This window comes from Gossypium arboreum, chromosome 2 (assembly GCF_025698485.1).
Source record: "Gossypium arboreum isolate Shixiya-1 chromosome 2, ASM2569848v2, whole genome shotgun sequence".
NCBI classification, from domain to species: Eukaryota; Viridiplantae; Streptophyta; class Magnoliopsida; order Malvales; family Malvaceae; genus Gossypium; species Gossypium arboreum.
The window spans coordinates 72,930,585-72,949,951 of NC_069071.1; the positions used below are offsets into that span (position 1 = coordinate 72,930,585).

Here is a 19,367-nt window from a genome sequence, read left to right on the forward strand (position 1 = left end):
GTTTGGACTTTTGTAGGCCATGATTTGTTGCACTATTGGGTATTGAACAAAATAGAGTTTTTCTTGCCTCTTTCAAGCTGGAAACATGTTGATGATTCCCAAAACAATAGTGTTGCCTAGACTATGTTATGAATTAAATTAGACCAATCTAATCAATTTGGACTGAAAACTGAAACGTGATTTTAAAAGAGACGTCAATTTGGTTAACCCATTAACCATTCCGAAACGGTTTAAAAATTAATGGTCAAACTGATTTTTTAATTTTTATAATTTATTTAATTAAACCGATAGTATTGGTCAAACTAGCGAATAAATAGTCTAATTGATTTAACCATCGATCCAATTTTGAAAATATTTTTTCTCGAGATAGGAGATTGCAGCATCTTGCGAAGGAGCGGAGGCTTTTCAACCACAATTCTCGGTATTCGGATATATGAATATGGCACCCCTTGCTTTCTTTCTTAACTGCAGACAATTAAAAAGGACTATTACATGAATCAATGAGTGGACTCTCTTTCATGCAGCCATATCTCCAACCCATTGGCTACAATTGCATGTTTCATGTTGTAAATATGATCTTGGTTTCACAGATAAATGAAATTGCCAAAATGTGCCTCTAATTGAATTGCTTGATTCATGTGAAACTGCAGTTAAAACCTAGTCAACTTTTTGAGTATTGACTGCAAAGTATGCGTACCTTTACAGCAAAGACCCAATTGACTCCCGTAAATAATTTTCTTTCCCATCTCCACGACGAGAAACTAATTTGTTAAAAGTCGTCGATGGAAAACAGGTAGGTAACTCCATCTGAAGAATCATAAATAACAGCTACAAGCTACATCAGCCAGGTCACCCATATTAATTGGTTAGAGAGCCAAAAAGATCTCTAATAGTAAGCTTCCACAAATTTTATGGCCTCTGAAGATAGACTAGGTACCTCCAAAGGAAATGAAAGTTGCAGACATAGCAAAATATAACAAAGCACTAGAATCTATGTCGAATACAGATGGATTAAGCTATTGCTTTCTGTACTTCATTGTGCACCTGGAAATAGAGGATATGAAAACCCGCATGAAGTGAAACATTAACAAACAGTATTCGTGATTAGAGAACACATACCTCACAAGGTTTCTGAATGACACCAACACACCTTGAAGCACTGATGCTATTGCTTTTCAACAGGCAACGGGCAGTACTTGAAGTAGGTTTCCCAGAGGTGTGCTGAATCCCTGAAACCTTCTGGTTTGCGTACCCCAAGTCCCGGGATCCTTGCAATTTTGTAGGGCTTTGATATGTCGCACGAGTAGCAGAAGACACGGTACGCTTTTTTGATTGATCAATGTGATCAGTATCATCATTGCAGATTCGTTCCCTAAGAAACAAATGGTCATAGTCAGCATATTCAAATCAAACAAATTGCAAGTGAGGAGCAATTCTAGCAATTCACCTAGGCAAAGATGTATATTTCCTTTGTAGCAGAATGCCACTGTCATTCGTTCCATATTCCTCGAGACAAGCAAATTGTCGTCTAAACCGATCAACTCCACTAGGTTGACACAAAACACACAATTAACTTAACATTCATTAGTGTTTAGATTAAAAGAGGCGCGGAAACATTAACTTAAAGATCCAAATTTTTAGGTGGTTTAACATATAGCTTGAAGATTATAAATCCTATTAGAACTTGGACAAACCATCAGAACATTGTTGTACTAAATGTGAAGTAGAGGTTCAAATATAATTCCTCTTTCATATAAAGAAAGAGCATAATTCATCACTTTGCAGCTCCAACATGGATCCTCACTGTTATGATACACTTAGAAATAGTAAGATGCCTGACCTTGGATACATGAAGCTAATCTGATCTTTGCCTTGAAGGTGCTCCTGAAGCATCTGCGGATGGTACTCTAATATCTATTCACATTTAAAATAAGATGCACCACAAGTGAACAATAAATGAAAGATGAAACTAAAATGGAGAGGCAAGGACTAATCACTGTACACATAAATACCTCTCTGTAGATTAGCTCTCGGACATCATCTTCAGCCAATTTCCTTCGTTCAAATTCAAATTCAAATTTTGAAATGGGTTTCATGGATGGTTCATTGTCCAGATTTGCCAATCCATGGAAATATGGATGAGCTAGTGCCTGCATAAAGATCAATCAATGAAGTTAAGAAATAAAATAGAGAAAGAAGAAAAGGGAGCAAAATCTGAAACTAACAGAAACCCCTCAAGTTTACCTCCTCAGCAGATGGACGATCATTAGGATCAAATGCGATGAGACGCTCAAGCAAATTGAGGGCCAATGGATCTATAGTTGGAAATTTTTGTGAGAAAGGGATTGATTTCTTTTTTCTCATGCTATTCAAATACTTTCTAGCTTTTTCATTTCGTATCTGCAGATATTATGAAGAATCAAGATGGTCAGGAAACCAGATCTTGGCCATGTTTAGAATAAAGCTAGGAAGTAACTTAAAGAGGCTCCCAACAAGAACTGATGAAAATTTTCTCCAATTAATAGATAGCAGACCCTTGCAATTGTTTCCACAGAGGGACTGCCAAGCAAATCAGTCACGAGTTCCAACTGATCCACGATATTCTTCCCAGGAAACAACGGTTTCCCTGTAAGCAACTCAGCAAATATACATCCTACACTCCAAATATCAACAGCAGGGGTGTACTGCAGAATATCAGGTTTTTGAAATCAATTAATAAAGTTCTTAAAGGAGTTTGCTCAAATTGATTAACCTGAATGGATATAAGTAAAACTGTAGCAGCAGTGTACGAGTGAATGAGAAGGAGAAGAACAAGTTCTTTAAACAGATTATAGTAAATTAATTTCAATAAGATAAAGGACTACAGCATTTACATTTGAGAAAAATGAACCGCACAGCTCAGGAGCACGATACCATCGAGTAGCCACATAGTCCTTGAGAAATAAATGATAATCAGATGTGAATGATAGCATACATTGCATAAACAATGGCAATAAGTAGCAGAAGTTATAAGGCAAGAAGGAAACACTTACAGTCCAAAAAATAGCTGAAGGTACATCAGTAAATGATACCCGAGCAAGTCCAAAATCACAAAGCTTCAGTTTGCAGTCCGCATTAGCAAGTATATTTTTTGGCTTTAAATCTCTATGGAAAACATGAGCTGAGAAAATTGAAACAAAAAGGTAAAAACAAAGTGGGTCATTATTTTCACAAATTAGGAGAAAACACTACTGCAATAGATGGGTGAATATAAGCCACCTGTGTGAATGTATTTTAGACCCCGAAGGAGCTGGTACAAGAAAAATTGATGATGGTCAGGGGTTAGATCGTCGTTTATCTTTATAACATGGTGAAGATCAGATTCCATCAACTCAAAAACAACAAATATATCTTTAAATTCTCGACTACATGGAGGAAGCATTATGTGTTTTATTTGAACTATATCCGGATGTCGCAGCAACCGTAGGAGTTTGATCTCTCTAAGAATGCGAATTGCATCAGGGGTGTGCTCAAAGATATTGGTCATCTTCTTAATAGCCACTTTCTCTCCAGTGTGAGTATCTATAGCAGATGCAACCACACCATAACTTCCTCGGCCGACTACATCTGTTATTTCATATTGACTTGCTTCACCATATTCAGTGAAAAAGTCTTTGTCAAACATTTCCTGATCAAAAAAAGAATCCATTAGGTTCCATGTTAAACAAAATCAATATGAAAAGCTTACACTTTGAATGGGTTCACAACATATTTGAAGTAATACAAAAATGTACATGAAACTACCTAGCATAGAATTAGATGTTAATCTTCTAAGTACTGGAAATCTATGGATTTGATTTTCAAATACTGTACTCGAATCTGTAGATTTGGTTCGAATTTGAATTCGAATAGATCCTATCATAATCTTTCGAATGTATAGATATATCAGATTTTTACTCATATTTTTATATAGTGACTATGCCCATCCTCATAGTTCGTGGAAAAAATGAAATCCAAATTCACTGTCATAAAATCCTATAATCAAATAAGGAAAACTTGTTTTCTATGGTGACCTCTAGCAACCCTAACTTCTCAATTGGATGCAAATATTAGTATATTAAACCAAGAAAAAGACAAAACCAAACACATCAAAGATGATTCTTTTTTCATCTATTTCCAAAATTTCAAAATATTAGAATAAAAGCCATGTCTAGAGAATGTTTAGGACTTAAAAAATAATTTAATTAATAAATAAAGAATCTGAGAAAGGAAATTCCAGCAGACAAATTCCTAGTTATTATTAAAAGTCAAGAGAAGAAATTCAACTAAAAGAGCTTGTAGGTAAAAACCACTTCATTTTCAAGTCATTTTCGTCGCTAAAAGTTCCATTATATGAGCAAAACTTCAAACCTCCATATCACTCATCAAATAGACATTCAAACTCCCCAAAAAGAAAAGCAAAGAAAAAAAAAACCATAACTCATTGAAATAAAAACAGATAATTTAAGCGGTTACAGAGCAAAAAGAAATTACCCTTTTCTTTCGGGGGCAAACGAATCCAAGGCTGCAGCTGAAGCTTGAAGATTGATGATAAAGAGGTTCAAATAAATGCGGAGACAAGATATGAAATTGATGACAAGAGCTTCAAATAGACGCTGAAACCACAGAACAGATATGAACTGCTCAAATAACACCTCCACCACCTTATACGTAGAAATACAGCACCAGTAGGCGTATTTTATACGTGCATATACTATCTATCTTGAATCCAGTGGGGTTGGATGTTGACAAAACGAACAACTTGGTCATGTTAAGTATTTATATTAAATATATAGGGTAGATAACAATTATCATTTAGCTGTTTTCTATGAATGAACCCTTTCACGTTTCAAGAAAATCCACAAAAAATCTATTCACCAAGTAAATTTTAAATAAAAACACAATTATATTTTTGTTATTTTTATTGTTTTAATTGCAAAATTTATTTAGAGAAATAATTCGTTTTTGCTTACGTAAGTACTGTATACGTCTTTTCATTGACTTGTCACCATCTTGATTAGCATTTTAGGGTTGATTGGAGCTTTTTTATTATTATTTTAATTCCATTTCAAGTTTTTCCTTTAATTTTTCTAATTTTTACTTTTTAATTGAATTAATTCATATTGTTTCAAGATTTTTTATTTTTAATTAATGTTTTTAGTTAATAAATATGTTATCAAATTTTATTTTTAATTGATATTTTTAATTAACAATTCTTTTATTTATATAAATAAAATATAAATATGTAATTATATAATTAAAATATATATATTTATATATTATTATGTTAAATATTTTTTCTCTTGGGCTTGTGCTCAAGCGTCCTACCATGTGGGAGTCCACTTATATTTACCGTACATATATACGTGTGGGGACTACTGAAAAAAAAGTTAGTTTTCTTTTGGTGTACCGATAAAATCTAAGAAAAGAGAAGTGGGCGAGAAAAAAATGGTTCTTTGTACACAAATCAACCTTTGTATTTTCCTTTACCGGAGGTTGATTTAATGTTCGTTGGAGCTTATTTTTTTATAGTAGGTAGTAGACTCAAAATTTTTTAATGTGTACAGATTTTTTTTTTGGCTACTGTAACTTTGGGTTTTTAGCTTTTAAAGTCTAACATCTTTTTGATAATATTTTTAACTTTTCTCTTAAAGTTTACTTAAGCTTATTTGTTTATAGTTTGAATTGTAAACTTTTTATTGTGGCGGATTGTGATCTTGTAAAAAGGACTTTCTAGTCATGTGGTTTTTATCATTTGCTTTAAAAGGATTTTTTACTAAAAATTATTTCTCGATTTATTAGTTTTGCTTGCGATATTGTGGTTGATTTGCACAAATTGTTAATATATTGTGTTATTGGGTTTGTCATAATTACTGAATTGATTTTTCGGGAGCAAAAGAATATCAATTGTGCTTTCGCATTGTTTCATTGGGTTTGGTTTCGTTTAAACAAACTAGTATCAAGAGCTTAGTTATCATGTTTGGTAATCATGAAAATTAGTACTAGTAAGATGATTATGTTAAATGACATAAATTATCAACTTTGGCAAAACAAAATGAAAGATATTTTGTTTGGGAAAGCTTTACATTTTCGTATTTTTGCTACTCAAAAGCCCGAGTCAAAAACTATTGAAAAGTGAGAATTTGAGCATAAGTAAGTGTGTGGTTTTATTCAACAATTTGTTAAAGAGAATGTTTATAACCAGTGATCAAGAGACACATGTGGGCACATTGTGAAACAAGCTTGAAAACTAGTATGCTTTGAAGTTTGGCAATAACAAGTTGTCCAATCTTTTAAAGACTTCAACTGTTATGTTTCTTGTACTTCATTTTACTGTTGAATGTTTATCTACACTTTTCTTTTAGGTTTTATAGAGTAAATATTCAATCTTTCATCTTTTCTCAAGCTTTATGTTAATGGCTGTCATTTCCTTTTCTTGCTTCTTTGCTACCTTAGATTTTAGCATGGATAACTAAATTATAAGGGGGTTGGTTGATGGAGACGTAGGTAAGTTGATTTTTGGATGAGGGACTGAATTGTAAATAAATTGAACTAAATCGAATAAATTTAAAAATTTAGGATTGATTCCCTAAGGGAAAACCAAAATAAGTGAGACCAAGAGAAGATCTTATTGGACACCAATTTGATAAGTCTCAGGTTTAATAAGCTATAAAAGTAACATATTTTAATCTCATTCTTAATGCGTTTTTGAATGATTAATTATGCAAATTAGTGAATATGATACTCCTAATACTTTAAATTCATATTTTTATACTTAAGAAGCATTTGGGAGCGAAAGAAGCGAAGAAAGAGCCAAAATCAGACAAAAAGAGCTATTTTCAGAATCCACAAGGGTTGGGCACATGCCCCTGTGAGCCATACAGGTTGGCCATACGCCCATGTGCCAGCCCGTGTCGATTTTGCACTCTGCTTCCCAAATACGCTGAAAAATTTAGGCTTTCTAAGCATTCTAAAGACTATAAATACCAATTAGAAGAATAGAGAAGAGATCCATCACAGAAGATCGAAGAAAACATTCGAAGAACGCAATTCGCGAGTGTAGCGAGGGAGGCAGCCAATGTGATACTTAAAAAAAAAAAAAACCTAAAAGTCTAGGGAATGTATAACATTTTATCTTATGTTTTATTGGAATGCAAAACCAATTGCAAGGTCATTGAATTTATGTTTTGCAGTAGTAAGACAAGAGGGGAAGTAGGAAGATAGTGAACGGGGAGAAAATATGTGGAAAACCAAACGGCTTGATATATATATTTTTTAATAATATGAAATACTTTTGATATTCTCATTGTAAAACACCACAACATGATAGCTTTTGTGGAGTTATATTTTTGGTTTTGTTCATACTACATGATTGGAGACCTGGCTTTTGATTGTTGCTGTAAGTGTCGCAACAGCTTCCCCTACTGTCAAGAACAAGCAATCTGGTCTCATGAAATCTCCTGCTTCATCTGATTTTTGCAATTTTTCCATCACCTCTCCCAAAGGATTCACCAACACAAGCTGCCATGTCAATAATAGAAAACAAGTCTTACACTTTTGAACTTGAAAAACATACATGCATACATACATAATGAATTGTTTTTGCAGATTGGGAACTCACCTCAGCTCCTTTCTTTTCCACTGTTTTCTTCAGTTCTTTAAAGATTGATACGCCACTCGTGTCTATGGTACTCACCGCTGGAAAAAAAGATGGACAACAGAGAATATGCAGATTTTGAGTTTTTCTTGTTTTTTATTGCAGACTAGCCACAAATACCAGCATCATTGCTCTGTTTCCATGGTTGAGACTGCTTACCTGACATCACTAAAACCACAAATTGAAGGCTTGACTGCTTCTTATGATCTTCGGCTTCATATTCTTCAATCCATCTCAAGATCCTTTGTAAAAGAAGCCCATTTCCCATTACATAGTAGAGATACAAAATAATTAATCTAAAGATAGGTAAGGTATTACAAAATGTGTAAAGTGATAACCAACCTCTCATTCAGATATGTGGAGTTAGCGAAGTTGATAGGAGCTTCAATGCTTAGGATAAGGAAACCCGGGATCTTCATCGATTCTTTGTAGTGGTGAAGATCCCGGAAAATATCTGTCCCGGGAATGTTCCCCAACATCACTGTTTTTGGCCTAGTAATTTGCTGGAGGATCTTGAAAATAGACATCCCAACCTGGTTCATTGATATATATCCCCATAGCTTTACAGGTTTGACATGTGGGATTGCATATTATGAGAAGGTGGGAGAAGAGAACTTACTGCCATGGCAAGACCATCTTGGACCGAGATGAAAATGACACCGAAGAAAGCACACAACATCACAATGAAATCGAATTTGTCGATCTTCCAAATTTGACAGGCTGCTGGAATGTCTATAAGGCCAACTACAGCTGACACAATGATAGCTCCCAACACCACGTTTGGGGTGTACTGGAATAAAGGCATGAGAAAGAGAAGGGTCACCATAACCGTAATCGACATTACTATGTTAGACACTGCACTTTTCGCTCCTGCATTGTGATTAACCGCTGATCGAGAGAAGGCGCCTAATATCGAATTACCTAAGTTAATAGCCGCTTAAAAAGTGACTTATAAAGATTAATTGCCTGCTAGAGTAGATGTGTACCAGTTGTAATGTAGCAAGAAGTGGAGGAGCCAACCATGTTCATCAGCCCAATAGCCATCATTTCCTTGTTACCATCCACTTTATAATTCTTAAGAGCAGCAAAAGTCCTTCCTACTGCAATGCCTTCCTGTTTACCAGGAAATATTGAACTGATTATATTATTGATTAGAGGTTTTGAACCATTGTTAATCTATTTCCATTATATAAACTGGTACTTTAGCCTTTGCAAATTGAACCAGTTTCTTAATTATTGTCCTTCTACTTCCATATAACTCCAGGCCAAGCCAGGATGCCAAGGGGTGTCCTGTAGGATAAACTTTTACCTCCTTTATTAACTTGTTCAATAATCTGACTAGGCAGATATTAGCTCATCAGTATTACAAGAATGGTATAGTTTGGTCTGCCAAATTTGTTTCAGTTTCCAATTTCAAAATAAATCTGTGGGGGGCAACTGGCCATCATTTATTGTATGCATGTTCCCCTGCACATCAAGCCTTAAATGGTTTGCTTTGTTATCTATTTTGGTTTTCAGAGAGCTATGCCAAGTTATTGCTTTGCTAATTATAACTGGTGCCTTTATTTGTTTTTAATGAGGTATCAGATTAATTTGGGGGGGGGGGGGACTTACAGTGAGGGAAATAATGCCAGTAACAAGGCCAGTTTTTATTGACAGTCCAAGGTGGCTTCCACGAAATTGCAGCATATTCCATGAAGGAGGATTTAATCCTTCTTGCAATTTTCCAATCTAATAAGTAGGCAAACCAATTAACAGTCAGCCAAAGAAGGATAAAAGGAAAAGGGAAAGCAAAATGTGAGAGTTACTTAAGTGGGGGACCCTGGAAACTTACTATACTGATGCCATGGTGCTGAGCTTTGAATGCAAAAACCAGAAGCGTAGAGAGGATGACTGAAACAAGAGGAGCACCAGCTGAGACCCAAAACAGCTTTGGTCTTTTCATGCTCTGCATGGCACACACACCCAAGTCAATGCATATTCCAAGTGTAAGACTTGCACAACAGTGTATTGACCCTTTCATGTAGGACCCTTTGGATTGCTATGATTGCATCATTACTGAATCTTGTTCCAGACCAGGAAAAAGAGAAAAGGAAAGTGAACCAAGTCCATAAGGGCTAAGGCAAAAGAAGTAATGGAGCCCATACATGTTGAACATGCAGAAACAAGCCTTAAAGTTTTGAAGTTTTGAGCTTGCCTGCGAGGATCCCATACCATGTTTCTCAAATGTTCCCTTATTTTCCCCAGGTTGCAAAGGGCAGAAAGCTTTATGTATATCCATGTGAAGTCAATACTTAATATTTACTTCCAGGATTGGCAGGATGTGGACATAAAAGAAATAATTAATAATGAATCATTTAGAAAACACTATGACCACCCAAACCATGGCAATACATGACATATGTTACCCATGCAGAGCCAGAAAAGAGTCAAATCATCAACCTTTTACCTTTCTGATTGGTGAAATGAATATTTTTGGGGGCCATATATTAGAAAACAGTGAATTGTATATGATAGAATCATAGAAACCATCCAATTAAACACGGAAATAAATAGGGGTTGGGGGGGCGGATTTTGTCTTGAGTGTCAAGTTCGATTTTAAGGCGGTTAGTAGCGCCCTTTTGAGAGAGAAAAAGACCAGATTCCACTTCAGACTTGAAGACAAAGAGATGAGTAATAAGAACGTACAACATGTCTAGCCACTAGCAGGAACACCAGGAAGCAAAACCCCATCAGTATTGTTTGCCAAGACCACTGCAAAGAAGAAGAAAACCCCATAAATTTGTGATGGAAACGAATATAAAATTCAGACAAAAGAGTTGCTCTACTATGAAGGAACCTTGAACCAAGCTTGTTAAATGATGAGAGAAAGCAAAAGTGACAAAGTAATGAAGCAGTTACCATTTAAGTGACATTTACATGAAAGGATTAGTGCAGAGTGCAGATTGAAATACCATTTACCTCCTTTGTATTGTGGAAAACAGAGCTCAAAACAGGAACCAAACCCATTTTTGTAGTAAAATGAGTGATTCCAAGAAGGCTTTTCAGTTGTTGTAAAGAAACTATTATAGCAGCCCCTGCCATGAAACCGATAAGTGTTGCCTTCGAGAGGAAATCAACGATAAATCCGAGCCTGTTGCCAGAAATCATCAGAAAGTTATTCTAAATAAAAGAAAAAGAAAAAAAAAACCATCAGAACGATTAATTAAAATTATATATATTTAAGGGTGGAAAAAACGACTTCACCTTAAAAATCCCAAAGAAGCTTGGAAAAGACCAGCAAAGAAAGTTGTAGTAAAAGCTAGTTGAAGAAACAAGACAGGATCACTGACAGGGGATACTTCTTGCCTAAGCATGGATCCAAGTATAAGTGAAGCAATGGAAACAGGCCCTACTGCAAGGTCCCTGGAGCTTCCAAGTACAGCATATACAAGAGGAGGCACAAAGCTGGAATCTAGACCGGTATGGAATAAACAAGCTTTACCAAATCAAAATCCAATCAAGCAGTAATCTCAAAGCAGCAAACAAGCTTCATTAAAAGGGCAGAGTTACTCACAGAGGCCAACAATTGGCGGTAGATTAGCAAGCTTAGCATAACTGATTCCCTGAGGTAAAGAATTTAAGAGGTCAAAGAAATGGAAAAAAAACGTTGATAGATGATTATAGATAAAAAGATGAACTGAAAAGCAAAACCTGGGGGATGGCTAAGCTAGCAATGGTAAGTCCGGCAACAATATCAGATTTGAAGAGACTGAGACTATAATGAGGACCCCATTGGAGAATAGGGAAGATGTATTGAGCTGCAAGAATCCATTTCTTCCCGGTAGGTTGTCCTTTGAATTGGCGCAGAGGATCATCAGGGAAGAAAGTTTCTTTGAGCGTGGTTTTAAGCTTATGAATGGTGCTCTTATGGGGTGGTGGGACAACTCTGTGAACCTCCATGGTTATTTCAAGGCAGGTTTGAGGCTGCTCCGTGTTGCTAGAATTAGAGTACTCCATGGTGGTAGTAGTAGTAGTAGAAATGGAAGCAAGAACGAAGAAACTTGGTAATAGGTGTTAGCTTGTTTCGGTTGAGCAATGCTCCAATTTATGTATGTAAAGGCCCGTCAAATCAAATCAATTTATGTGTGTAAAGACCGCGAACAAACAAACTAGTACTTGTCGAATAGAATGTCTAAACTCTATGACATAGAGGAAGAGAGAGAAAGACGGGTGAGCCTTATCAATAAGCCATTGTTGGTGAATAGTGATCCCACTTTTACTTTATTTTTATTTTTTTAAATTTCCATACTTCTTTGAGTCTTGCGTGCAATAAGTTGTGGTAGAGATAATGTAAATGTGTAATCTCTCTTTTGAAAAGTTACAATTTAGGAATATATGAAAATTATAAATGTTGATATTCAAAAATTTAAATATTTTAAAAAATTATATATTAAAAATAACGGGTTGAATTAAAATTTAAAGGTATATTTTATTGGATACAAAATGAGTCAAGATCATATGTACCCACGGAATGAATAAATTCATGAGAAGTGTGAGAATTAAAGGGTTAACACTTTAATCACGATAAGTAAATTAAGCAAAACGTGATGAGGATAGTAACACATTTCAGCTCCCATAAGGAAGGGGTATGCCAATATCATTCATATATTGCATGTTTTTAATGCAGGCAGAAGATGGAATGTTTTTTTGATGGGATACCAATGGCCAGCTCAGTTCGCTCGAATATCAGGAGCTCCAACTAGGGTTACATTTAGATACAGTAACTTTTGGTTGGGTAACATTAAATATAGTGGTGGTGTGAGATTAAACCACAGTATGTTAAGTATATCTACAAATAAAGTTAGAAGGTTAACAAATATCTTATAAGAGTATAATAATAAAAATAAATATTAAAAAAACATATGTTAATTTTTAAAATGATTGTGGAATTAAAAAAATTGCACTATCAATATGCTAAACATTCACCCTTAATATATTAATTTTATAATAGTGTAGGTATAATATATTAATTTAAGTGATAATATAATAAAATTATGTAATATTAAACTCTAATTAGTATTATATTTATATTAACCAAAAATTAAGATTACATTTATTTAAATAATTATTAAAATAATTATATTATATTATATTATATTTATATTAAATATTAATATATATTCAAATTATGTTATATTAAATAAGAAATAAAACCATATGCAAACTAAAAATTAAAATTATTAATAATAATGAAAAGATTAAAGACGCTAAAATAGTAATTTTAGCCTTGAGAGCCTACAGCATTCACTGGCCATCTAACCTCCCGTTAAAATTTTGGAGGCCCCATAAATTTGAAAATTGAAACACCACACTAGAGGTGTGACCAACATTATAAAAAAAAATTCTCTTACCTTTTAAATTTTAAGCATAATGAATTATTTTGCCTACAATTTTTCTAAAAATTCATTTAAACATTTTATTTTATTTTACATTTTAGTTCTTAAATCTTTTACATAGTGATAAGAGTATTATATTATAAATGAAAAATATTATATTATATTATAAGCATAAAATTATTATATTATAATAAATTAGAACAATCAACTCACTATTTAATAGTAATAAAAATTTTAATCTATATTAATTATCCTAACTCGTTTCACCTAACTTTAGTTGCATCGACTAAATTGTATATTAATACTAATACTATATAAAAAGTATAAAATTAATAATTTCTTCTGTTATAATAACAAATAATAAAACTTTATCTGTTAAATGTGCCAGTTTTAAACTTTAAAATAGAAAATTAAAAATTAAAAAGAATCATTTATATAACAAACAAATGGAAAAGAGAGAGAAAGACAAATTCTCTAAAAGCTTCCTGAACAACTTCATATGCGTGTTTTACGACTATTATATATTTAATATGTAATGATTTGTTGCGGATAATCTTATTGCTTAATGTATTAATATTTTTTTTGGTTTATTTTGAAATTGTTGGAAGATGATTTTTTATTTATAGAGTTTATTTTGAGTTTTTTATAATTGATAAAAATATTTTATATTTAAAATTTATTTAATTTCATTATTTTTCTATTTTTAAATATTCTATATATATTAAATAGTTTTCAAAAGTATCAATAAATCTAAACGACAAATCAAATTAAATTAATACTAAAACATACCAAGTAAAAAATGATAAATTCAATGATGTGAATTGACTATTAATGAAAAATATATATCAGTTTATTAGAAGTTGGAGAATGCCTATCCAATCAGATACGTTTCATGATTCTGATATAATGCATATGACCAAAATCATTTATTTATTTCAAAGGATGATATTTGAAGTTCTACCTTTATTTTTTATAATTCGTATGATGATTTTTTGTTTCTTTAATATTATAAAAATGTTATTTTAATTAATTATTTAAATTTTTATCTTTTTAATTTTAAAATTTATGTTTTTTATCAAAATCACTCAAAATGAATAAAATAACTAATGTTTTTAGTTTTATTGACATTGTATACACGTGAATTGCCATGTGGATGATACGTAAATATTTAATTAATTTTTTAAACTTTAAAAATTCAAATAATTATAAAAACTATTTTAAAAATTTAAAAAATTAAAGATATATAAATATTTGTAAAATATTTTAAAATTTAAAAGAATAATTAAATGTTGACATGCCATCTACGTGGTTGATGTCTACGGAACTAACTGAAAATTTTAACTAAGGCAAGTGCATCTATCAATTAATAATACAGCTACGGTGAGGAAATATATCGTTCCCATGAAGACTAAAAGTACTAGTAATTACTATCTTTTTATTATTTAGCCGAATAATTCGAGTGATTGATTAAAAACTAAAATCAACTAAATTAATTAACTAACGAACACGACAAATAACAAATCATGAAAACAAACAATTTACAACAAAGAAGAGAAAAAATATTCAGGAAAGAATTCACCTAGATTTCATCTGTCATTATCAATCTAAATTATGCAATTTGTTTACTTAGTATCTTTATCTGTAGAAATCCCTGAATTATGCTAATATCTTTTTCGAGAGTAAGAGCAACTGAATCTAAGTTGATTAATTGAAATTTCTTTCTAAATAAAACCCATATTATTGTATTAACTCGATCTATAGATTCCCTTATTAGGCTTGACTCTAATCCGGTAGATTTATGTGTCATATTTCTAGGATTACATGCAACTCCACTCACTTAGGCAAGATCTACTCTTAAACAAGGTCTATTCATCTTCTGATTTAAGCACATCAAACATGGATTAATAATCTAGAAATAACAAACCAAGAATGAAGCACGCATAATTGAGAACAAGATCTAAGTATTTATTGTGTAAAATAAAAATCAAATGACAGAATTCATCATAAGGTTCAACTCCCTAGGTACTTAGAAAATTAGTTCATGCTAAAAAATAAAAACATCCAAGACATAGTATAACCGAAAGAAATAGAAAAACTCATAATAATCTCCTAAGAAATCAACTAGAATCCTCAATCTTGACGGAAATCTACTTCAGAGTCAGCTTCAACGATATTTTTTGAGTTGTTTTCTTGAGTATTCTATGACGGCTCTCTCATTTTCATATTTTTTGGTCATATATACGTTTTAGAATGCTTGAAAAATATAAAAATTGCGTTTTCTCGCAATTCAGAGTACCAATTCACGAAATTAACACAACCTGGCACATGGTCGTGTGGCAGCCCGTGTAGATTATGTAATAGCTCGTTTTTCAATGGTGTCGGAAACTATGGTTTGTAACACTCCTCACCTATATTCAATGCCAGAATAGGGTTACAGAACATTATCGAACTTGTAAAACAATTAAACATTCATTTCATATACATTTTCAAATTTCATGCAATCATCATTCAAACTCAATCACATTGTCCCTAATACGAGCCTATGTTGTCCTAAACATGCTTTAAAAGTGGTTCTGGACTAAACCAATAGCTCAAGAAATTTTTGAAATACTTAGAAAAATTTTCCAAAATATAGGGGACACATGCCCGTGTGGCCCGACCATGTGTCTCACACGGCCAAAGACACGCCCATGTTACAGGCCGTGTGGACATTCGAAATGGAATCACATGGTCGTGTCCCAGCCCATGTCTGACCTCGTGTAACTCTTTGACTTGGGTCACACAGCCAACACACACGCTCGTGTGACTAGCTCGTGAGCCAGACCATGTGCTAGGTCGTGCCAAACCTGTAAGGTATACTAATTTATGCCACACGACCAAGTTGCACGCCCGTGTGCTAGGCTGTGTGGAGCATATTGACTTGATCTTTAATTCAACACCAGAGGACACACAGCCGTGTAACACAACTGTATGCCACACACGACTAAGACACACGTCCGTGTCTCTACTTGTGTAGACAAAAATAGGCTATTTACCAAGTCATTTTGCCACCCAATTTGCATGTACCTACACCAAATTCAAATGGCACAAAACATAGCATATAATAGGCATTCAATCAACATCAACTAAGCATATTTCATACCATTTCCAAACCAACTAATACAAGATATACAATCTTACAATATGTCATCCAATTTCATGCCAATTTTCACTTTCTCAAATCATCAATATGGTCAATTTCTCAACATGCATTATTTTATCTAAATTCACAAACATAAAAAACTCAAATCTCAACTATTTGTATCCCTAATTACCAATTATCAACAAGCATCACATAACCCACATCCAACACATCACACAAGTCATATGCACATATGTGTATATATGATCAACTATATACCAAAATAAGCCAACTCCATGGCTATATACAAAACCAAACTTTATAAATTTACAAGCCAATTCAAATTGTTAAATTCATTATCAATCCATAACCAAAATGACCATAATCCTATACATGCCATATACCCAAAATACTTAAGTTCAAAAGTACCAAAGTAATAGTTGGATAGTGTGATGAAGTCTCTGATAATTCCCGAATCTGAGCTAGCTTTTATTTCACTATAAAACATAGAAAAATTAAACAAAGTAAGTTATAAAGCTTAGTAAGCTCATATAAATAAACTCAATTAATCATAAATACACAATTCAACCAACAAAATATATCATCATATAACTCATATTAGCTAACAAACCTTCCACAATATCAATCACAGGATTAGTTGTGAAATTCACAAGTTTCATTGATTCAATACTTATACGATTCTTGTACATATCTGTACCATCTCTTACTAGTCTCATGCTTATCCATGTCTTTGACATACCCATTGAACCATTCGGAATAATACAGGATACTCAGGAATCTTGCACCCTAAGTGCCAATAATATATAGTCAAAGCTATCTCAATAAATCTTGCACCGAAGTGCCAATACATAGCTGAAGCTATCTCAATATCTTAACTCAATAATGCTTACTCTCGAGATATCAACGAGTCTGCTCACACAAGCAGACGATCATGACGTAGCTACACGGTGCTGCTTACACAAGCTAACGAGAATCTGCAACACATGCTAACGAGAATCTGCAACACATGCTGGATAACTCAGTCACTGGTAGGACGTACGGACCAGTACCCAAAACAATAATAACCCCTAATGACATGTCATTAGTATCCTAATCTATTCCTAAGGTTCAATCGAGATTCTCGTTGCCAAATCGTCATCGAATGTGTCCGCAAGGTAGTATTTACAATTTATGCAATATCAAAGCATTTAAAATACAATTATAACAATGTTTATTACATACAAACTTACCTCGAATGCAAAAGCAGTGAATTAAGTCGATTAATCTGAAACTTTGTTCTTTCCTCGATCTAAATCCGTATTTCGCCTTTCTTAATCTAAATATAATCAAAATTAAATTATTTAACAATCTCTCTATTCAATTTAGTCCATAATACACATTAAAGCACTTTTACACATTTGCCCTTAACATTTTACATTTTTACAATTTAGTCTTTATTTCATAAAATCACAAATTCATGAAATTCAATTAAAACCCATTCTAGTCAAATTTCAATTAAGTCCCTAGAAGTCCTTATCTTTTATTTATTTCACAATTTAACCCAAAAATTACACATTTCACAATTTAATCCCTAATTGGACATTTCACTAAAAAACACTTAACAAATGTTGTTTATCTAACAAAAAGCATGTATTTTCTACCATTAAACATCAAAACACACATAGATTCATCAATGGAAAAACCATAAACCTTTAACAGTTTTGCAAATTAGTCCCTGGGCTAGCTAGACTAAGTTGCAATGATCTCAAAAACATAAAAATAATTGAAAATGGGACAAAAACGAACTTACAATTGAATTTGCAAGTGACTGAATGCTTCAACCCTAAAATATGGCTTTTCTCCTCTTCAATTTCGACAATGAAGAAGATGATAGCATTAACATTTTGTGTGTTTTATTTAATATACCTTAATAACCAAATTACCTAATTAACCTTTAATATAATTTATTAAATTCACTTAATATAAGTCCAAAAATGTGCAATCATATAAAAATGGTATATTTACCTCATAAGGACCTCCAATATTTAATTTCATAGTCATTTAATACCTTTAACTATTAGAACATCACTTTTGCACTTTACGCGATTTAGTCTTTTTTATCAAATTAAGCACTCAAACGATAAAATTTCTTAACGTAACTTTCACACAAACATACTATCATGCTGTAAACATTAAAATAATAATAAAATAATTATTTTGACTTCAGATTTATGGTTTCAAAACCACTATTCTAATTTAACTAAAAACGGGCTATTACAACTCTCCATCTTAGAGATTTTCATCCCTGAAAATCTTACCAGAAAAGAGGTTAGGGTACTATTTTCTCATAGCTTTCTCAGGTTCCCACATGGCTTCTTTTACCCTATGATGTTGCCATAAAAATTTCACCAAAGCTATACGTTTATTTCTCAAATCTTTAACCTCTCGAGTTAAAATTCTGATCAGTTCTTCGTTATACGTCATATCAGGTTGAATTTCAATCTCTGTCGGAGAAATTACATGTGATGAATTTGATCGATACCGTCGTAACATTGACACATGAAACACACTATAAATATTTTCCAACTCAGATGGTAAAGCTAGCCGATATGCCATTGTCCCTATTTGTAACACCCTCACCCATATCTGACATCGGGATAGGGTTCGAGGCGTTACCGGGATTTTGTATTCACAAACATATTAAATCGGGTCGCCAAATTTCGCTCAAATTTAAAAATTTTCAAACATGTGCATTTCGTCCCTTACACAGGCCTTCGAGGCCTAAAACATACTTAAGGGTAGTTCGGGACAAAACCGGGAGCATTCAATAAACTTTGGACACCTTAGAAAATTTTCCTTACTTTGAAGTGTCACACGCCCGTGTGGCTTGGGACATGCCCGTGCCCTCAGCCCGTGTGCAACACTGACTTTAACCTTATCATACAATTAGGGACACACAGCCAAGACACACGCTCGTGTGGCCTGCCCGTGTACAACACTGATTTAAAATTTTAGGTGCAGGGGATGCACGACCATAACACACACCCATGGCGGTGAGTCGTGTGTCACACACGGCCTAGACACACACCCGTTTGTCTAACCGTGTGGACCCTAATAGGCTATTTCCAAGCCTTTGGTCACCCTTTTCATCACTTATAATTAATGATTACCAAATACAAAGTATAACGTGATT

The 19,367-nt window shown here is 33.3% G+C and overlaps 2 protein-coding genes across 4 annotated transcripts; both read right to left on the reverse strand.

The window, feature by feature from the left end:
• Nucleotides 1–253: 253 nt before the first annotated feature.
• LOC108467083 (mitogen-activated protein kinase 17-like) lies at nt 254–4,830 on the reverse strand. 3 transcript variants are annotated; one of them, XR_001868754.2, is made up of 12 exons: nt 4,513–4,817; nt 3,259–3,667; nt 3,033–3,160; nt 2,874–2,933; nt 2,535–2,684; nt 2,245–2,400; nt 2,013–2,150; nt 1,841–1,914; nt 1,448–1,546; nt 1,120–1,372; nt 938–1,044; nt 254–835 (listed from the first exon to the last, which is right to left on the reverse strand). XR_001868754.2 is itself a non-coding variant. In XM_053024998.1 (11 exons), exons 2-11 carry the CDS (start codon nt 3,662–3,664, stop codon nt 406–408), a joined length of 1,524 nt encoding a protein of 507 aa, XP_052880958.1. In that variant the 5' UTR covers nt 3,665–3,667; nt 4,513–4,830; the 3' UTR covers nt 254–405. The 3 variants fall into 3 exon arrangements, 2 of the variants coding, with proteins under 2 accessions (XP_052880958.1, XP_017623064.1); XM_053024998.1 differs by lacking the exon at nt 938–1,044 and having other exon boundaries at nt 254–465; nt 4,513–4,830; XM_017767575.2 differs by lacking the exon at nt 254–835 and having other exon boundaries at nt 859–1,044; nt 4,513–4,810.
• A 2,308-nt stretch (nt 4,831–7,138) lies between these two features.
• Nucleotides 7,139–11,860, reverse strand: LOC108461754 (probable sulfate transporter 3.3). Its single transcript, XM_017761687.2, has 13 exons — nt 11,369–11,860; nt 11,232–11,280; nt 10,922–11,129; nt 10,637–10,808; nt 10,364–10,429; nt 9,510–9,623; nt 9,290–9,406; nt 8,662–8,788; nt 8,295–8,581; nt 8,018–8,208; nt 7,835–7,917; nt 7,640–7,716; nt 7,139–7,539 (listed from the first exon to the last, which is right to left on the reverse strand). Exons 1-13 carry the CDS (start codon nt 11,672–11,674, stop codon nt 7,378–7,380), a joined length of 1,959 nt encoding a protein of 652 aa, XP_017617176.1. The 5' UTR covers nt 11,675–11,860; the 3' UTR covers nt 7,139–7,377.
• Between the last annotated feature and the right edge of the window lie 7,507 nt (nt 11,861–19,367).